Raw genomic sequence first — 20,563 nt, 5'->3', positions numbered from 1 at the left:
TCTTCGTTCATTAGAGACTAGCTTTGTCCAAAGAGTGGTCCTTGCAGCCATATTTGTACATATTTTGCCCCCCAACCCACAAAATAAATTTTTTCTAAAATTTAAAATAGTGATCCGTTTCCTGTGTAAGCAATAAGTTTTTCCTTTTTACATATTTTATCATTTCTATATAATCTTTCACCTTTGTTCTCTTCTCCCACCCAGTCATGAGGCAGAAGACATGGATGGGCTACTCTGAAGAGAAAGGCCATCAGTCCTTATTTAAAAAAAAAAGGTTGGTTACCTTCTCAGTATAGAATGCCTCAAAAACCTTCCTGGAAAAGTAAAAATAAATAAATTTAAAAAATTTAAGACGCTGTACATAAGGAGAGAAAGAAATTAAGCTACCGTATATGGAAGATAAACTCTTAAATCAATTGTGCTGGCTTGAGGGCATCACTAACTGCATAATTTACAGATATGAATGAGTTGAAGGCTATTTGAACTTGAATATAAGACAGAGTATGTCATAAAAGAAGGGAAAAACCTGAAAGAGATGACTAAAGACGTTAAACAAGAATTCTTCTAGCATTACAGAAAATACCATCTACCAAACCATCCTTTTTCTTTTTAAGACCTTAGAAACAGGGTAATATGCATAGAAAAACAAAATCATCACAAGCTAAAGTTCCTTCCAGTAACTCACTTTATTAGGATTCTCATTATTTCCACTTTGGTCACTGTGAACATTGACATTTTTGTTGTTTTTCTATCAAACAGTTACAACTTAGTTTACATATATTGATTTTTTTAAGGGTTAAATCCTGCTTTTTTATGTTAAGCAGTCCATCTGCACAGCAGCAGCGGTGACGCATGTTCTGATTCTCTGATATAACCTCTGTGTAAAATCTGCCACTGATTCTTTGGGAAGCATCGAGTCCAAAAACTCAAGGGGTCCCAGTTGATTCGTAAAATATGCAAAACTTAGTGCATACTAAATTAAACACAGCTGGCTGCTTTAAAAAAAAACAAAAAAAAAATCATGCTGAGAATTTGAACACAGTGCATAAAGAGACTGTCTGGGCTGCATGTAGGCTGGGATCCTTAAGGCCAGCATTGTGAAAAAAAATCTCTTAAAAAATAAAAAAAAAGGTTAGGTCTTAAGGACTTGTACAAATAATGGAATAAAACAAACAGAAAACACCCCCCCAAAGATTTCACTAATGAACTACAAAACTCCAATAGCAGGTGACATCTTCAAAGAATAGAGGCATAAAAAAAACGATGGCTAAGTTTGTCTGATGAAAAGGGTTTTGCCCAAGTCAAGCATACTTTGATTTTTTTTTCTAGTGTTCCAGACAGCTTGAGCATTGCATTTACATAGATAAAGTGAGCATGCTGCACAAATTTTATATATTAAAAACAGGCAAACCTATTAAAGAAAAAAAAAAAAAAAAAGACTAAACAGGCCTTTTAGGGCCTATACCTATCGGATCAATTCCAGCATTGCAAATACAGACATTTCACAAAGAACTGATTCTCTCGCATTCAAACTGAAGATCTATGTTAGAAAATGGAAGCAGCCGGAAAAAAAAAACAACTCTTCAGATCAGCATAAACTGCTAAGAGAACAGTTCTTCACAACCTCACAGTATTTTCTGTACATCTGTATGTTACAGAAGCCTTAAAAGTCAGTAATCGTTCAACAAACTGCACGTTTTCGTCTTCTGCGTATTATTTTAAACAGATATGAATGGACATTCATGTATGTTTTACCTCCACGCTTTATTTGAGAGATGTAAAGGTTTCACAATTACTTTGGGCTGAACTAGGCATCAGCAACGGGCTGCTGGTTAAACAGTATCCTGACAGAGACAGAGACCTGGTTTGTAAATAGAAAACCTGTTGGCTTTCAAAAATAAAATCCTTTCTAATCTGAGAACACCACGTGACATATTAAGGGTTTATTCTTTTCATCATAATATCCAGAATTTCCTTTAACAAATCAGATTTATTTCAAACAGTAAGACAATTAGGTTCTGCGGTGGAGACGTTACAGAGTGGGAGGTTTAAGGCCGTATTTCCGAGCCACCTCCGTCTGGGCGTACGCTGCATCGCATAACGAGTACAAATGGGACATCTCCATCTCTGACTTGGCGAGGTTGATGGCTTTGTTAAACATTTCTATCGCCTTGTCCAGGTTTCCCCTGCAAAGATAACACTCCAGTTAATGAAAACAAGTTAAGTGCAAGCCTCTCAGATCCTCATTTTTGTTCAATCTCACCTTTGAACTTCGATGGTTCCCATAGTTTCATAGGCAAAGTCACATTTGTTGTCAATTTCTATCGCCTTACTTATGAGGTCCAGCCCCTGGTCGAGGTCTTGTTTCCACTGAAGCTGCAACAAACTGATTACATATTGGAACAATGAGTAAAAAATAATGAAAATCATCAGTAAAAAATTGGTAAATAAGGACGAAACGCGTCACCCTTTGTGAACATAAGTCGTAGCATTGTCTGGTTCCAGTTCGATACACTTGTCGTACATTTGATCAGCTTTCCCAAACTGCTGCTGGTCGGTCAAAGCCTGAAGACAACATCAAAGTGTTTGAATTTTTAACAGGATTTTATCAGTTCCTCTTAAGTTTCAAACTATTTGGTCCTACAAATACTTAGGTGGCGACAAACGCAGACAGATATATTGGAAATATATTTAGATCATTTAGTCTTAATGATCATTTAAATCATGAAGACTAAAAAGGAAAATAGAAGTCTTTTTTGCTTATTGTATTTCTGATCTGATCTGAGTAGGTGATGGTTTGGTGTATAAAAAAAAATAAAACCTTTAAGCTTTCATAATCTATATAATTATAAAATGTCCTCACTGGAAATGTTTCCAATGTTTCAAGGCTTTGATATCAGCCTCTTCCTTCCTGCTTAAGCCGGGCATACACTGTGCGATTTTTTTCAATCGCTGCGCAAAGCTACAGCTCACACTGTACAACGAAACCGCAGGGTTTCCTCATGCTTGCTGCCTTGGCAATTTATGCAATTTTGTGTGCTGAAAGCCCTAAAAAGAAAAGGCAACAACATATTTGGACAAAGACACAGAAAGAACTCCATCACTCCAACACCCGAAAAGGGCAAAAAGTCATGTATGCCCAGCTTTACACCGAAAATCCCCCACTATGGAACATCCTGCTGATTTGCTTCTATTGTCTTCTCATTGAGGAGTCATACTTTAATCTTTAATGCACCATCGCAACCTGTTTTCAAGTATACACAGAGGCATCTGTAGACCGCCAGATCTATAACTTTAATAGTTAGCTTAGTGTTCAACTATTGGTGGAGAAGACATAAAAAGCCAGGGGTTATAAAGTTTTAAATGTAACCTTTTTACATCTTTAAATTGTGTTTCTAGATATTTTATTATGTCATTTTCTCTTTTGTTGCAAGTTGTTTTATCACTCAGGACGTGTTAAGTACTTTGGGCACTGTCTGGATTGTTGAAATGCGATCCATAAATAAAAAATGATTGTAAAGGATTGAAAAGGAGACAAATGGAAAACAACTATGTCTGTTTTGGAGTCACAGTGTTAGTGCTATATGGGTGAAACCGGGATAATCGGACGTTTTGGAGAAACATCAGTAAATCTGAATGTGTCTATAAGGCTAAAATGATTTATTGTATTTTCCACACTTTAAGGCGAATTTAATCTTTAATATTAATTCATCTTTAATATTAAAAAACACAGTGTGCCTTATAATCCAAAGTGCCTTATACATGGATTCATTCTGGTTGTTCTCACTGACCTCCAAGTGATTTTCTGTGGTATGTGGTGCTCTGTGAAACTGTTTTATTTTTGATCTTGGTGAAGTACAAAGCTACAATGCTTTCAAGATAAAGGCTACCACAGTCAGAGCAATAAGTAATGCATGCTGTGCAGTACCATAAAATGCGTGTGTATAAGGACCCCAAAATGGCTACTGCTTACAAAGCAGACTTCAAACTCAAGGCTATCAATCTCACAGTAGAACATGCGAATAGCGCAAATATGAGATAATTCAAAATTAATGAATCAATGGAACGGAAGTGGAGGAAGCAAGAAATGGACCTGCGCCTTATAGTCTGGCGCACATTTTATATGAAGAAGAAAAGAAAAAAAAAAACAGCCTATAGTGCAGAAAATACCCTATATATTCATGGATATGAACTGGTTACGTTTCTTGCATGGTATTGTGTATTAACACTACATGAAAAAACAAATTGAGAATTTGGATTTATTTCACAAATCAGATCCTTGTTTTGTTTTTTTAACTTCCAAATTAAAAGCATCTTTTTTTATTTTATTTTTTTTATGAACTGCTAAACGATAACTGATACCTGAGCGTAGAGAGCATAGCCTTCAGCACATTTTGGAAACCTTCGGATTACATCCTCAAAGCCATCCATGGCCGTCTGCACCTGTGATGGGTTGTTTCCAGTATATGCTTGTCTGTACTGTAAAAACAAAGGCGGAAGTCAACGAGTAGTTTTCGAAAGAGTTACGCAGACTTGTCTGCATTAGAAGAGAAAAATCTAGAATCTTCATTGAAATAAAAAACAGCATTGTGCTGCAGGGTTTATACTAGACCAAAACTCACAAGGGCGAAGCATTTCTGAGCCTGTGCCAGAGCAGAGTCGGGCCTGAGGCGGATGCACTCATCAAAATCTCCCACTGCTTCGTCCACCTGGTCCAGCAGGATCTTTAGCTGAAAGGAAAGACAGATGTTTTTAGAAAAGGTGTCAAAGAAGCTCCAGCATCTCCTCCTGCATGATCATGTTATCCCTGCAGTACTGTGCAAATCAGGGGTAATGTCCTGTGTAAAACTAAGGCTAAGGGCTACTTCTAAATCTACAAAGCTTACGATGACACATTTTAACTAAAAAGATATTTATTGATTGAGGCAGTACTGATTTTCCATTTGGCAAAGCTGGTAAAAATATCATCCTATAAACAACAACAAAACATCTAACAGCAATTAGATTTAAATAGAAGGGTATTTAAAAGCGTGCAGGTGACGCAGTGGTTGGTGCGCACGACCCATGTACGGAGGCCTTAATCCTCGACGCGACCGACCCGGGCTCGAATCCGGCCTGTGGTCCTTTGCCGCATGTCTCTCCCCCTCTCTCATACCCGCTTTCCTGTCAGCCTACTGTCCAAAAAACAAGCCACAAGTGCCGTAAAAACTCAAAAGAAGGATGTTTTACCATCTGTCTTTTTTCTAATAAAGTCATGCTATAACGAAATGTAATTTTCACAGCAAATAAAATAAAAGTAGGCAGCATATGAAACATTTTTAAATAACAGTCACAGGTCAATAGAAAGGATGGCACATACCATATTTTCGCGACTATAAGGCGCATATTAAGGCATTTTTTTCCCCTCAAAAGGTGCGGCGCGCCCTATAGTGCGGTGTGCCCTATGTGTGTTGTTACTGCAGACGTTGTTGAGACCACCATGAGAACGTTAAAGGGGGAAGTGTGGGCGTGGATTGGCTGCCACGCAAATGGACAGAAACTGCCGCCTGTGGTGATTTTTAAGAGAAAGACTTTGCCTAAAGAGACTTTTCCAGCTGGAGTCATTATTAAGGCAAATGAAAAGGTCTGGATGGATGAGGAGATGATGAAAGAGTGGCTGAGGCAGGTGTATGTAAGGAGACCAGGTGGTTTTTTCCACGCATCACCATCGCTGTTAATCTGTGACTCCATGCGTGCCCATCTCACAGCCGATGTGAAAAACATGGTGAAACAAATGAATGCTGTGCTTGCTGTTATTGCGGGAGGTCTGACAAAGGAACTTCAACCGCTCGACATCGGTGTGAACCGAGACCACAGTTTCACGAAAGGTGGAAGGCAGCGCCGGGCAAGTTACGCCACAGTTTGCGGATGGATTGTAGATGCTTGGGCTAATGTGTCTGCTGGCACTGTTGTTCGAGCTTTCGCAAAAGCGGAGGAGCCGCACGGCACAGAAAGTGACTCTGACAGCAAAGAAGGGGAAATTGGCATGTCTGATTTAGCACATCTGTTTGATTCAGAAACAGAGGATGATGACTTTGATGGGTTTGATTAATACTTTAATACTTGAGTAATAAATACATGAATAAAGTACAAACATATTCAGTTTTGCTCCCGCTCTATTTTTAAATATGCAGTAGAGGTATTTAAACGTAGTAGAGGATATGTACCATTATATAAAACCCACGCCCTATAATCCGGTGCGCCTTATGTGCGTGTTAAATACAGCGATGGCACACATAACTGAGACTGCGCCTTTTAGTATGGTGCACCTTATGGTCATGAAAATACGGTATGTTTCAAAACCCAGTTCAGTCCGACACCCTAAAATAACAAAAAAAAAAACAACATCTAAGTTGCAAGTTAACTCCAGAAGTTAGCTAAATGAAAAGACGCCACCTGTCAATCAATCCAAGAGGCTTAACCACTGACCAATCAGTGATCTCGATTTTCCTAAACTGAAACGGCTCTCCCCAGCAGCACACTCTGACAACGTTACTATGGTTTTATAATAGTATTTCACAGCAAACGAAAAGTTTTGTAAAAAAAAAAAATCATAGTTTGTTCTATTTTCAACTCCCCCACTCAAAAAAAGTGTTTGAAAATGTAGAAAAAGAAGAAAGGTCTGCTGTGGACGTCATGAGCAGCTGAACACGAGCTATAAATAGAAGCACACAGTTTTTCACGAGTACGAACAAACAATTCTTTTTTTTGTCATAATAACAGTTTTATTTTTAGCTTAGAAAAAGCTTCTTTTGCTCCATTTGTTACAAAAATGAGTGATAAACTTTATTGAAGGCTATGTGCCAACATGGGCTTTAAATATTGATACACAGGCAGAAAATTTATAATTATTTAAAAACAGGTTTCATTTTCACCCACCTTTCATTTCTATACTAAATGCCATCACTAGCTTCAACAGCCAACATGACTGTGTCCAGTGAATACATTTACCGACTTGATGTGGAAAGAAATCATGCCTTTTTAGATTGTCTGAGCTGTTTCCATCAGCTTCTATCTTGCTATTGGCAGCAGGTCAATGAATGTTCCCTTTATTTGTTCTAAAAATATATCTTAATAACTGACTTCTAAATTCAGCTGTCTTTTAAACTTTACAATTTTGCCCATATTTTGTTGGTCAATCACATAAAGTTCCAACAAAGGGAATTCAGGATTGTTGTTGTATTCTGACAAAATGTGGGAAAACCTTTTAAGTTGTGTAAATGCTTTTGTAAGCCCTGAATGATGTTTTTTATCTTTGCATTAACCTTTGAGGTTAAAACAATCCATTCAAGGTGAAAATGTCAAAATGTCTTTAGTGAGAGCTAAAAAAAAAAAAAACTATCCTACATCAGATCACAGTAAAACAAATATCTTTGGAGTTTAATTTAAATAACTGTAATGTTTATATTAATCTAGCTTATGTTAGCTTACATATTTCTGAGCAAACGTTTTTTTTTTTTTTTTTTCTAAATTGATAATAGATCTGAACAGATATTTTAAATACAGATGAATTTAAAATCTGAGATGTGGAGATTGGAATTGCTAGCATAAGCTACTAGCAGAAAAAGCACACTTTAATTTTAATATCAGTTGTTTTGTTGGGGTAATGAAATAAATAGTAAAGACTGGACAATAACAAAAACAACAGTAGGAAATAAAAGAGAATAAATGAACAGAAACCAGATCCTCCTACCTGCCCCCTGTGGTGGTACACGTCAGGGTTCCGGCTGTCGATCTCAGCAGCCATGTTGAAATCTTGTGTAGAGAGCAGAGGCTGCTGCTGCTGCATGTACATGCTGCCACGCTTTATTAAAGCGTTTGCTCGTAGCTGTAGGAGAGAGTAAAGGCAGAGGGGGCAAATAGATGAACCTTTAATCACACACCTCCACTGTTATAAAGCTACATGCTGCTAAACACCTGAATCTTGTCTGAGACAAACTGATGCAGTATATATGCACTGCACTGTATATACTGTATATATATCCCATGCACCTTTTTCCTCCTTTGGCACATTCTTCTTCTTTGACTATTTGAGCTGATGTAACTTAATTTCTTTACTGTTAGATCAATAAAGTCAATCAATCGATTGGTCAATTAGTATTTAATTCCAAATTCTAAAGTTTAAAGCTCACAATAAAAGACGCATAAAATCTTGATATTAAATCTGGTGAAAGAGAAACGTTTTCTATTAGACCTCAGAAAGATTTTCAGCAATGAAACCTACGGTAAAGGCTGGTTTATACTGTGTGTGTCGCAGTGAATGCAAATGTGCCCCCGCCCTGTCTGCAGCCACTTCTCCAAAATTGTAGGTGACCGCAGACAGGAGGCCTCTGATTGGTCAAATCTACATCAGTTCTACACTATGCATATTTCCTGTTTGGTACCTTACCAGCTTGTTTTGTTTGTATGACCTCCATTGTGGAAAACGACTCGTAAATTTGGACCAGCTAGAAGAGCGAGGTACGTGAGAACGCTGGGACCCTTTTTCCACCTGGATCCCCGCTCTTTTTCACCCTCATGTCCCTCCGTTGTTGCACAAACATGCCCCTACTTCCTCACCGCTATCTAGACCCACAGCTAGTTCATGATTGTCCCTCTTGCGTGGATAACATAGCGCAGACCACGCTTAAATACTGGACATGAATCAAAAAATATCTGCGGCAAGCTCACTGCGACACACTGCTGCGGGAGGATAACCAGCCCTCAAGTCATGTCACTGAAACACTGTTATAATCTGATACCAACCAGAACAAATAGGGACTAAGGAATTTCTTAGCATAGCAGAAATGCATCAGACTGCTGTTTCTGTACACTAGTTCTAAATTATAATAAAATGACACAGAAGCAGTAATTCAGGCTCACAGCCAAAGTTTTGTTACACAGTCCATCCAGTCCAGACCCAGCTTTTATAATTCACTGATTTAATGGGAGTTTATCAGGCAAAGTTCCTTCATGATTATTTACAGAGACAAAGTTTTACTTGTTCTCATTAGCCAACATTCACACACTTAAAGTACCATTATGCATCAATAAAAATGTAAAAAAAAGAATATAGGACACTGAATGCATGTACCTTAACATTAGCCTCTTTCATGTTTATGACCTGGTCCAGATCAGGCTGGGCAGCAGTAGCGTTTCCAATCAGCAGGTAGAAGGTGGCTCTCAGCAGCAGGGCCTCTGCCGTGTATCGGCCTCCTGACTCGATCTCTTTAGTGCACTCACTGATAATTTTGTCGTAGTTCTCTTCATCCATGAACTGCTTCGCCTTTAAGAAGCCAGAGCTGAAGAAGAAGCATAACATTTAACAAGGATGTTGGATACGACAGACAAGAAATGACGAAACAAAAAATATGAAAAATACACATAAAAATAAAAATAAATGAATGAATAAATAAGGCAATATGATTCAGTCAGGAAAAAAGCTAATCCTCTATTTTTTCCCCTTTTTCTTTACACATTTGTGTATTTTTTCTCCTTATTGTCATTTTTTGTATTTATTTATACATTCATTTATTTCTACTTTTATTTCTTTCCACATTTCTTTCTATATTTCTCAATTTCCACATGTTAATGAGGTGGGTGGTTCAAACAGTTGCCTTCAGCAACGATTGGTTAATCAAAGTACGTATGAGACGATTCTCCCTCTTCTTGCTGTCCTCAGCATTGTGGCTGCATCATTAACTTTCACATTTTACACAAAAACAGTACAAGATGTTGGAAAATTAAGAAATGGGTGACCAGCTAAAATTTCAGAGCTACGACAAGCAAACAACTTCAATAATAATCTACCAGCGTAGTAAACAATATACCTGCGAGATTCAGTCCCATTTAAGTTAAAGGGATCATAGAAGGCAAAGCTGAGTTTACCTTGTCATAGATGAATAATGATAGTTCATTGGGTGAAATGGACGTACAGAGAAATTCAAACCCCATCAACACCTACAATTCTAAACTTCCACCATAAAACAGGCGAATCCAAACGAAGCACCGAATTTACGTCAATTCAGGGATCTTCCCTTATTTGGTTCTGGCCTGTACTTTTGTCACGCCCCGAAATTGACATACAGACCAGCCCACTGGTTCACTGGCCCAAGAACATGAATAGAGGTAAATGTAAGACATCAGTTTAGCTGTTTAGCGGAAATGCAGAGTTTCAGGATGCACGGGGAAAAGAGAAAAAATTCACAGTCAAGGATCTGAAGACTTGACATTCATGGATTATTTTTGTCCCTGCAAAGTTTGATGCTCAGGTGTTCATTTTCTCTAAGCATCTTATCGAAGACAGGTTTCAAAATCTTGGACAGTTCAAAGCAGGATTAGCTAAACTTTTTTTACTGAGACGAGGGGTTGTTCCGACCGTAAGGCCATCACAACTGCAATTTGGAAGAATGATTCTGTCGAAAAGCTGTTGATAGCAATGCTGGCATATCTATGGTGACCAGATTTGGGTTTCTGAGAAGGAGGACACTTTTTTTTTTTTTTTTAGGGGGCATAAGGTCCGGGGCTGGTCCAAAACCAACCCAGTGACGTGGACCGTAAATGGCAGGTGGGGGGAAGCACGGGGCCACCGTTGTCCAGGCTACCATTACTGGGATACCCCGACCAGCCCCAGAGCTCACGCTCGGTTCTGCTGCACGGTAGTCAACCTAAATCCTGGACGATTTTCTCGTACATTTTTATTTTTTTTTTTAAGTATGAAAAGTAGAACATGTCCGGGAAAAAGAGGACGTCTGGTCACCCTACCATATCAACAATCTTGATGTTTCAGTGAGTGAGTGCTTGTTGCTATGATGCGTCTTTGCTCAGCAGCTTCATTCTTTGTAAACCAACCAATCAGCGCACAGCTCATCTAAATATTCATGATCATACCATAAAAGGAAGAAAACCTGTCGTTTCATTCTGGGACTTTTAACCAGGCTTGTATTAGGGCTCATAAAACAGCTAATATGCCATTTTCAGCCCAACCAATGTTACACACCATATTCAGAGACCTTAAGGACCAGCACCAAATACCCTATAGAATCATTCTATGACCCATTTAAATATGAATTCCTTTGAAATTAATTTAACATAAGTATTTGAAACAGAAATAAACCAGTATTTAACTTACTTGGCTGCTTAAGAAAGTGAAAGAAAAAATGATCTAGATAACCAGAACAACGTGTTATTGTATGAATTTGAAGCTGGTTTCAGCTCTCATCAGCTCAAGAATGTCTATACAGAAAAGTAGACAGCATCTAAGCCAATCAGACGCAAGCTAAGTCATTAGTTCAAAGAAGAAACATCTGTTCAGAGCTCCTAAAAATTAAAAACATACAGAATATTCCATACAAGCTTTCCTAACTGGGTCTCTTTCTTTTAATAAACATTTTCTTAAAGGAATTTGACCTGAGTGCTTCTGAATAGAGGAAAAATACTTCCTCTTCTTGACATCACCATTATTAGAATAATGCACAGGTTGTAATCTGCAGCAAAACAAAAACTAATACTTTAAGAACCCAACGGTCTCCAGTCACTAACAACAACCATAATATTTTTTGTGTCTTTATAAATCATTCTTCACAGCTTTCTTTGGAAATGTGCATATTTTCCAGTTATGGCATTACATGCCGACACAACCTGAATGGAACTGACACAATAAGATTACCGGTATATACTGGAAACACTAGAATGCAAAGCGGAAAACAAACAAAATATAGTTTGTTGGCAGCAGCCGTCAGCCAGCTAAAATTTCTAATCCCAAAAACCCTTTCAATGACTTTTAAAGGACGAGTGTCTTTTTAAGATTATTTTCAAAGAGCTTCTGGTGGATTGACTAATTATCTTTCTTTTAAATTCATATACATTTAAAAACCATGTGGGAACTGAGAAAAAGTGAAAGGAAGAAGCGATACAGGAGCATAGATAGCTTGAAAATCTCATTTAAAATAGTAATTGAAATTATTAAATTTAGGTTTTTAAACATGTAAGTCCTCTGTTTCATTACACCACTATAAAGACTGAAAAACAACAACAAAAAGAGGCATATTATATTGATCAAGTGTAGATGTTTAGAACATTCTGACCTCTCTGTGATTTCAGCCGCCTCTCCTTCGTTATCCTTGTCTTCATCTTTCTTCTCGCCCTTCTGCTGCGGCTGGGAGATGATGTCATCGGTAAACGAGCTAAAGTATGACTTGATGAACTGAGGAGATGGCATCATCGGCTCACGGTTCTGCAGGGACAGAAAAAAAAGCTCAAATATTCTATTCCAATCCAAGTTTCTGCTGCCTAAGGTTTATAAAGCAAACATACCTCACACCTTCTGCACCGCTTTTAGACAGTTTTAGTAAAAGCACAGCACACCGCACGGGATTGAAGCAGCAGGTTTACATGCAAAGTCCACGGTTGAGGCGCATCAAAAGGTCCTGCAGCGCATCTTGATGCATCTGAGCAGCTGCAGCAGCGCCTCATGGGCTACTGAGCATCTGAGCACAAGCAGCAGATGCTGGAGTTTGAAAAATTTAATTTTTGCTGCTCGACGCACCAAATGCACTAATCAGAAAAGCTGATCTGGGAGCTGGCAGGGAGACAGACAGCGCTGCTGATACAGATCGCTATGATCACTCCCCTGAAATAGTTTATTGACGCCTAAAATGGACTTAAAAGGTTGAAGCCTGACTGCAAAATATGTTTTCATTTATTATTCTGGTGCCTGCAGTTTTTACCACATACATGAAAAACGCTAACATCTACTTGCAGCCACAGCGGAAACCCAGAAAATTCCCAGTGACAGCGCACCTTTGGTATGTGTGGGTCTGAGCGGCGTCGACATCAAAATAATGTTTTAAGGCAGAGTCGTAATCTTGATGAACTGACTGCACAGACTATGTTTTAGGTGGACTTTCTCGCTTAAAAATATATTAAAACAAATTTTTGCTCAATGATCGCAGCAAATATAGCAAAGCCGCTCTCTCCATTAAACACAGGAGCAGCAGACGCATCTGGACACACTTTACTGGGCGCGTTTCAGGAGCATCAAAGATGCTCTTGACGCGTGTCAGACCTTGGTGTGTACAAGCATTAAAAATTAAGCAGCAAGCACTTTTTTGCTACCCAGAGCACGTCCAGTGTGAACGTAGCACAGGGGTTTAGCTGCTAACAGTTTCAAACAGGATTAAAGTAGATTTAAACTGGCAGTCAGAAGGTTTGCAGAGGATGGCATCTTGAGAGGCACTGTCCCTGTAACTTAAAATGTTATTCTCATTGTATGACTATGCTGCCTTTCCCCATAGTTCTAAAGTTCTGGCCGAGTCTTGGGGGAGGCCTGTAGCGCACAACCTGCAAGGTTCAACGGCACACTACATCCAGAAGAAAACCATTTTATTCCAAGATTTCTGTGCTGTATCTGTTGATTCTGTTGATTATTTCTGTCAATGGAGGGTTAACACATGCATCCATAGAGTAATCCCATCTTCACCACCTCGTATAGGCAGGTTACACCTGGAGCTTAATCCCTGCATCATCAATAAAATCAAAATAATATATTTTTTAACAAATTTTTCAAGGCTGCACTTTTAAAAAAAGATGAAATTGTCCAGAGAGCTGTTACAAAGTCTATCAATTCAATTCAGTTTATTTCTATAGCGCCAACTCACAACACATGTCATCTAAAGGCACTTTACAGTTCACCAGATCACAGAGTCCAATTGATTCAAAGTTTTCTATCTAAGGAAAACCAGCTGATTGCATCGACTCATTGACTCGAAGGCAATCCCTCACAGTAAGCATGCTTGTAGCGACAGTGGAGAGGAAAAACTCTCTTTTAACAGGAAGAAACCTCCAGCAGAACCAGGCTCAGGTATGAGTGGCCATCTGCAGAGGCCAACTCGGGTTCAAGGAGACAGAACATCAAAAGTTAAATGGTTAATGACCTCCTCAACATGTCACCAAGATCTAGAAAGGGTACAGTAATAAGCAATTCTTTAAAAAAAAAAAGGAGTGCTGATACATGTGAAATTTGCAGAACAGCCAAGAGCTAAAGTTGGAGATGCCACCAGTACAACAGAATTTCAGATCAGAGTTTTAATATTGACTATTTAAAAATTATACAACCAGGAAATACACCTTCAAGAGATTACATTGATGCAAACGTTTTAAATTAAACAGTACCTTGTATTTCTCTTTGGCCTTCTCTTTTCCCAACTGTTTTAACACCTTATCAGCAAGCAACATACTCTGCTGGTTCTGGAAGGCCTCGAGGATACACACCGCTGTGACATCTGTACACAAAGACAGAACTTTTTATTTAAAAAGTACAAAGAATGAGGATTAACTGTCTGCAAGAATTGAACATTTTCAGCAAAAAAATGCTGGAAGAAATCTATTCTAATATGAAACAAAGTCTGACCTTCTAGGCACTCCTTCTTGTTGTCCAGTTTTTCCAGAGCTTTAGCCCTCCTGAACAGAGCCTTGACGTAGCGTGGGTTCATTTCCACAGCCTGAGAACAATCCTGGACCACCTCTGTCCACTTCAACTGAAACAACAGTTCAGCCTTGTTACATTTAACTGAATGCATTTGGCATCTAGCAAAACAAATACAATCTCATGAATTAAAAATCACACATAATGCTCACGATGAGCGACCAACCTGCTGCTCGTACGCTGCTGCTCTGTTCTGGTAAAATGTTGACAAATCAGACTTCTGCTCTTTGGGGCAGAGAGCGATTGCCTCCGTGTAGCACTGGATAGCCTTGTCGTACTTGCCGGCTTTGAAGTACTTGTTGCCCTTATTCTTCGCAGCCTGGGCTTTGTCCAACGGGCTCTAAACGAAAGACAGGGAAAAAAAGTTTAATGAAAAAAGATTTCCATTTTGAAGATTTGGGAACTTTATGCTAAACGTGGCTCACATTGCATTGTGCTCAATAACTATCCTGCATTTTATGGTTGTTAGGCTGCAGCTCGTTTCATTTTTCTTTACCATAATGGAGGGAAAACTTTATTTGATGATTAATGTATGAGTAAAGTCTGTCTAAGATGACAACCTTTTGGATTTTAAGAGACGGAAACATATTTTTGTGAGTTACATTCTTACTTTTATAAAGTTTAAAAAAAATTTTTGGTGCCACTTGACATTCTTTTCAATAGGGATTTTGGTTTGGAGTGTTATTTTTTTATCTGTTCTTTTTAAAGCTTGCTCTCTGCTGTCGGGAATGCGTTCACCTTAGTCAGCCATTACCACTAATCACTGGTGGACTCATGTTTTCATAGTACTTCCCTCGTATGCAAATTTAAAAACACAGTTTCAACAGTCATTAGGCTCATTAACAGTTTGGTTATTGGCATAATTCCATTTTAATTCTAAAGTTTCCATCTAACCAGAGTCTGTGCTGAAATGGGCGGGGGAGGAAGGCCAAATGTCAGTCAAAATTCCTGATTTTCAGCATAACGGGGACTTTTTTAGCTTAACAACCTGTGACACTAATATACACTAGCAAGAATCATGGGATATGCTTGTAATAGCTAAGATGGGCTTTAAAGCTGAAGTCTGTAAGTTTTTAAAAATCATTTTTTGGCATATTGGCTAAAACTGTCCCTATGTCCAGACAGCAGTACATGTGATATGTAACCTGTGAAAAAAACTGCTTCAATTGGTCCCGCATACTGCCTGTATTTCAATCTGGAAAGAATAATTCGGGACGAGTCAAAACAACCAATCACAGCCAGAGGAGCGTCTGCCCCCCCCCGCCCAAACCGCTTAACCTGCCGCTGCCGCCCGGCTGCTGCAGTCAGGAGGACGCGCGTGGAAGTCATGGCGGAGCGACAGCCACCAGCAAAAGAGAAACTGCCCTTACTGCCCCTGCCGACAACTGCTTACACGGCAAACATCGGTATAACCAGCATCTTATATCTAGCTGCTTGGAGGTGAGTGTTATCGCTCTTACCGGTTCACACTCCATGCCGCGTACGCTGCTTGGATGCTTGGTAGCCGCGCAGATGCTGTGAGAGGGGTGGAGCTTGGAGGTGGGGCATGAGTGAAGCAGAGAGGGTGGGGGAGTGGCTTGAAACCTGTTTTTCTTCAAATTTTCAGTCGAAGTCTGCTCTCTCCTCAATGTTACAGACTGCAGCTTTAAATTTTAGCTGAAAATTTTCTTATATTTGATAAAATAAAAAAAATATTTAAAAATTCATCTTTTTTTTTAGTTCAAAAATCTAGGGGGAAAAAAAATCAGAATCAGATTAAGAAAAGTTGGCTCCGAAATAAAATCCCATCTTTAGCAAATAGCTATATAAAACAACAGTGCCATCGACTATGACCGGGTGACATTGTCTGCGGATGCAGGAGTTTGCCCTGCAGCCGAAGCATTGCTGGTTTAAACACCAGCTTTCAATGTTGTTGTGTCTTTGGACAAGAATCTTCACCCGCATTGCCTACCGATTGGTAGTCCGATTTGTGGAGTGTTCCTCATCATCACAGGGACACTAAGGCTATGGTCCCAGTGCGGGTATTGATGGTCACTTCTGACTATTTTACGGAAATCTATAAATATTTTTCCCTCACGTTGTGAAAACACAGCTATGATCAGACTCCAGTGTGTGAGCGCTTCACAGCTCCAACACTAACCGCATGCTCAGAAGGACAGAACAGACTTCGCAAGGCAGCGCTCCAAGAAGTAACAACAGCTATCTGCTTTGGAGAGCCGTTACATTCAAAATTAAATAAATACCGCTATCGACAAATTGTCAATAAATAATCCAGAATAATAAATAAAGATCCCCATAAATATGTTAGATTATGTTTTATGTTATTTTAATAAATTTCAAGATTTTGGGAATTTTGAATAAAAAGGATTTTCATAGTCTGCATTTCTGTGTTATTTTAAGTAGTTGAAGAGAGTCGATAATATCGTAATGACATCAGAAGAAGAGAGATAAGAAAAAAAAATATGTATTTTTGTACAGCAGGGCCTGCTGTGCTGGAGAGGAGTATGATAACCTGAACACTCGAAGGCAATATATAAATAAAGTCATTGTTATTAAAATCATTTCAAGGGTCGGCTAATTGCACAGAAGAAATCGATGCACAGATTTGCCAATTTGTTTTAGACTAAATCAAAATGAGATTTAAATAATTTTTGGACCAAAAAAAGAGAATATTTATAAGTTACAACACAGCTTCAGTTAATCAAACTAGAAAACACCAATCAGGCTCTAAATCTGGGTGTAGTGTTGGACTAAGAACTGAACCTTCAGAGGCTCATAAAAACATTTAAAAAGTAATCAATCACCTAAAGAATATCTCCAGGATTAAAAGAACTGTCTTTATGAACTAATTCATCTGTCCAGCTTTAGTAGAATTGATTACTGACTTGCTGTCAGTGGATCAACCACAATTACCTCACAGGTCTTTTGAACCAAACCTACACTGCAAAGCCAAAACTAAAGATGGAGGTGCAGCTTTTAGTTCTTTTGATCCACAAATCTGGAATAAATTTGCAGAAAACTGTTAAGAAACTGAAACCTTGCATTGTTTTAAATTGATATTTAAAACCAAGTGTAAAGTGGCCTTTTACTGTGCCACCCAAACATTGGTGGTTTTAGCTTGTAGTCTAGTTTTTTCCCTTTCTATGTTGTACGTAATTGTTTTGTAATCATTTTATAAAATTTATTTTTTCCTTTTTATTACTTTATAAATAATTTTATTACTTTGATGCCATTGCAATGCATGTTTTCCTTTTTTTTTTAATTCATTTCTGTCTTGATCTGTGCTTCTACTGAAATGTGTTAAACAATTTAACTTGCCAGGCCTTGAGGGCCTGACTTGGGCAACCATAATATACAGGGAAGCCATGAGTAAATTTTTCCCAGAATCATCAGATCATCAAATACTCTAACATACATTTGTCAAAGCTTTTTACAGCCCTGAGGAGAATCTATTCTTTATTTTAAAGCTAATAAGATGTCGGGCATCCTCTATGTTCTTAAAAACACAATAGTCTTTTAGAATACGTTGGAAAGAAAATTGTCTATGGACTTATATCATCATGTGCTCCTTTATATATATATATATATATATAAAAGTTACATTACATTTCTTTAAAGTAAAGGATCTATAAAATCTACTCTCCTTTCTCAGGAACTTGTGCAAGATGTCAAAGGTCAGAGACAGTTCTGTAACAAATGCCCAGGTTTTGTCTCAATGCATTTCAATATCTGTGATTTTCTTTTTTTACTGGTACTCTAAACCCAGTTGAACAACTTCCTCCTAAAGCTGCACTTGCATATATTGTCTGTTCACAAATAATGTCCAAAAGTCTCTGATAGTGAGATCTACAATGTTAATAGACTTTGTTATTTATATCTAAAAAGGGGTGTCTATGAAAACTAAATATAAAACTATAATATGGGGGTCTTTCAACATAATAGCAGGCATCAGAAGTAAATTATGTTTAGTTCCCCCCTTCCATATCTCATTTAATAAGGCCTTAATAACTGTCTGTTGTATTGCACAAAATCATAAAGTAAAGAAACTGTATATATATGATGACTGCATGTAGTGGCTGGACTACAGACTGATTTGCTAATCAGTCGCTTATCCTCAAACCCTGATGCAAAACAGAAGACAGGGTGTGATGCAAAGATAGGCAATGTGTGATTAACAGGATGAAAAATATAACCAATATTCATGCATTTAGAGAGAGAAAACATTGAAGGGTATAACATTTTAACAAGGGTGATAAAAACTACTAAACACCAATAAAACTGCACAATCAGGATAGGTACACCTCTACACTAGTGTGCCCTTCACAACTGGCTCACCTGTTCAGGTGTCCCTCTACAATTACATTTTGTATGTAATCTTAATTTTGATTTCAATGTTTTAATGTGGAATAAAAATGCCAATTCATCATCATGCTATAGGACCTAAGCCATGCTTTTTTAATAAATCTATATAACAGTAAAGCTACCCATTACCTGACAGCCTTCCCCGCCCACCTTGACTTTTTGACCCAGGTGCTAGCATACAACATTAACCACAAAATAAAGTTTTCTATTGATTATTAGGTGGGTTAAATATTTAGACGCATCTAAATGTTTTTCCCCAATGAATGGTTTGATTATATCTGATATAATACAGCTATATCCAGGTTACCTAACCTAGCTACACTGTTAAAGCTAGCCGTTAAAGCTAACTAGCTGGTGTAAAGTTAATCCACCGCGCAGGGCTGCTGCTTATCGGCCTTGCCCTCCTGACGGTAGCTGTCACTGACTGTGGCTCCACCGTCAGGTGTCCTTGACCGGACTTAAACATAAAGGTGAGGGCTAACGGACCCAGGAGCGACCAGCAGCAGCATAAACCGTGTGAAGGTGAGGAAGCTAATGCTAAACCGCAGAGCCAGGGAGCCTCCTCCCCGGGGTTTCAGTACCATGTTCTCCTCCTCCCGGTTGGCTCGAGGCGCACCGTCTTGGCCCTGAACGGGACTGGCACTGCCTTCTGGAGTTTTCCGTTCCCCGGTTCCATTCGATTTATTCGTCCTGTTACGGTTCCAGAGGTACACCGCTCCGACACCGAGCACAATAGGAGTCCCGACTAAAAGCGCCAGCTGCCAGCGGGGTAGTCCGCTCCCAGACTGGGGTTCAACTGGCTTAGAAGCAGCCATGATCCACTCCGAATTTAGCAACGTTAGCCAGCCGATACCACCAGCATACAGCGTGAGGAAACCCCTTGAATGCTCCTCTTTGACTGATGGTACCAGAGCATGCTAGTTTAGTGTATAAATGCCATGCTGCCCCCAGCAGGTGAGGTGGAGCAAATTCCTTCTTCTTCTTCTACTGTTTAATTACGGTAGTGCGCACTTTTAGGTGCGCATTACCGCCACCTTCTGAAAAGGAGTGCGGATCAGAATTCAAAACTTTACATTCCACAATAAAATCCTGTGTTCCTTTAAAAGACAGAAAAATATACTTAACCAGAACATGCCTTGAATCTAATGGAAGTAATTTGAAAACATTAAACTGTTGGCTACCTTCTCTTGATCAAATTAATCTCTAAGAAAATCACTCTATGGTTGATATTGTCTACAGTGAGTAAGCACATGTTCTATATTTTCTATCACACCATGGTAATTACAGTTCCCTGTTGCATGCCCCTGCTATTACATGGAATTACACATGTATTATTAAGTCCTGTGTTTCCCAGTCTCAATCTATTTATTATATCCTCCCTTCTGTCTCTATTTGTCCTTATTTGATTGACCTTTTTTTGAATCCTATTTGAATGTCTCTATGTCCCATTCTTTCTGCCAAATCTTTACTAACTACTTATTTATTATGCATTTAATTTCTATGTAGAAAAGTAGAAAATATGTCTACAAGCTCATTCCGCTCCACTCCTATGTGTGCTGGAACCATAGCAGAGTAACTTCCACCCCATGCCTTTTTTTTCTGGCAACACTATGAACAATATCAGCAATCATATCTTGTCTAGATTCTGTATTAATATCCTTACTACTAGTTAGAGGCAAAGCACTGCGGGAATCTAAG

General features: G+C 38.7%; 1 protein-coding gene across 1 annotated transcript; it reads right to left on the bottom strand.

The window, feature by feature from the left end:
• Nucleotides 1-667: 667 nt before the first annotated feature.
• tomm70a (translocase of outer mitochondrial membrane 70 homolog A (S. cerevisiae)) lies at nt 668-19,780 on the bottom strand. Its single transcript, XM_038271740.1, has 12 exons — nt 19,447-19,780; nt 14,670-14,843; nt 14,429-14,555; nt 14,191-14,300; nt 12,105-12,253; nt 9,113-9,320; nt 7,733-7,867; nt 4,623-4,730; nt 4,363-4,479; nt 2,468-2,565; nt 2,264-2,386; nt 668-2,186 (listed from the first exon to the last, which is right to left on the bottom strand). Exons 1-12 carry the CDS (start codon nt 19,678-19,680, stop codon nt 2,033-2,035), a joined length of 1,737 nt encoding a protein of 578 aa, XP_038127668.1. The 5' UTR covers nt 19,681-19,780; the 3' UTR covers nt 668-2,032.
• Between the last annotated feature and the right edge of the window lie 783 nt (nt 19,781-20,563).

This window comes from Cyprinodon tularosa, unplaced genomic scaffold (genome assembly GCF_016077235.1).
Source record: "Cyprinodon tularosa strain WSP-4 unplaced genomic scaffold, ASM1607723v1 ctg808, whole genome shotgun sequence".
Lineage (NCBI taxonomy): Eukaryota > Metazoa > Chordata > Actinopteri > Cyprinodontiformes > Cyprinodontidae > Cyprinodon > Cyprinodon tularosa.
The sequence above is the reverse complement of the archived record's forward strand: the minus strand, read 5'-3'. Positions and strand labels throughout refer to the sequence as shown.

Coding starts and splice junctions, on each gene's coding strand:
- tomm70a (XM_038271740.1), bottom strand. CDS start 19,680: ATGGCTGCTTCTAAGCCAGTTGAACCCCAGTCTGGGAGCGGACTACCC. Junction 9,321..12,104: donor GCGGCTGAAATCACAGAGAG/GTCAGAATGTTC, acceptor CTTCTTCTTCAG/CTCTGGCTTCTTAAAGGCGA. Junction 4,480..4,622: donor CTCAGAAATGCTTCGCCCTT/GTGAGTTTTGGT, acceptor TTGTTTTTACAG/TACAGACAAGCATATACTGG.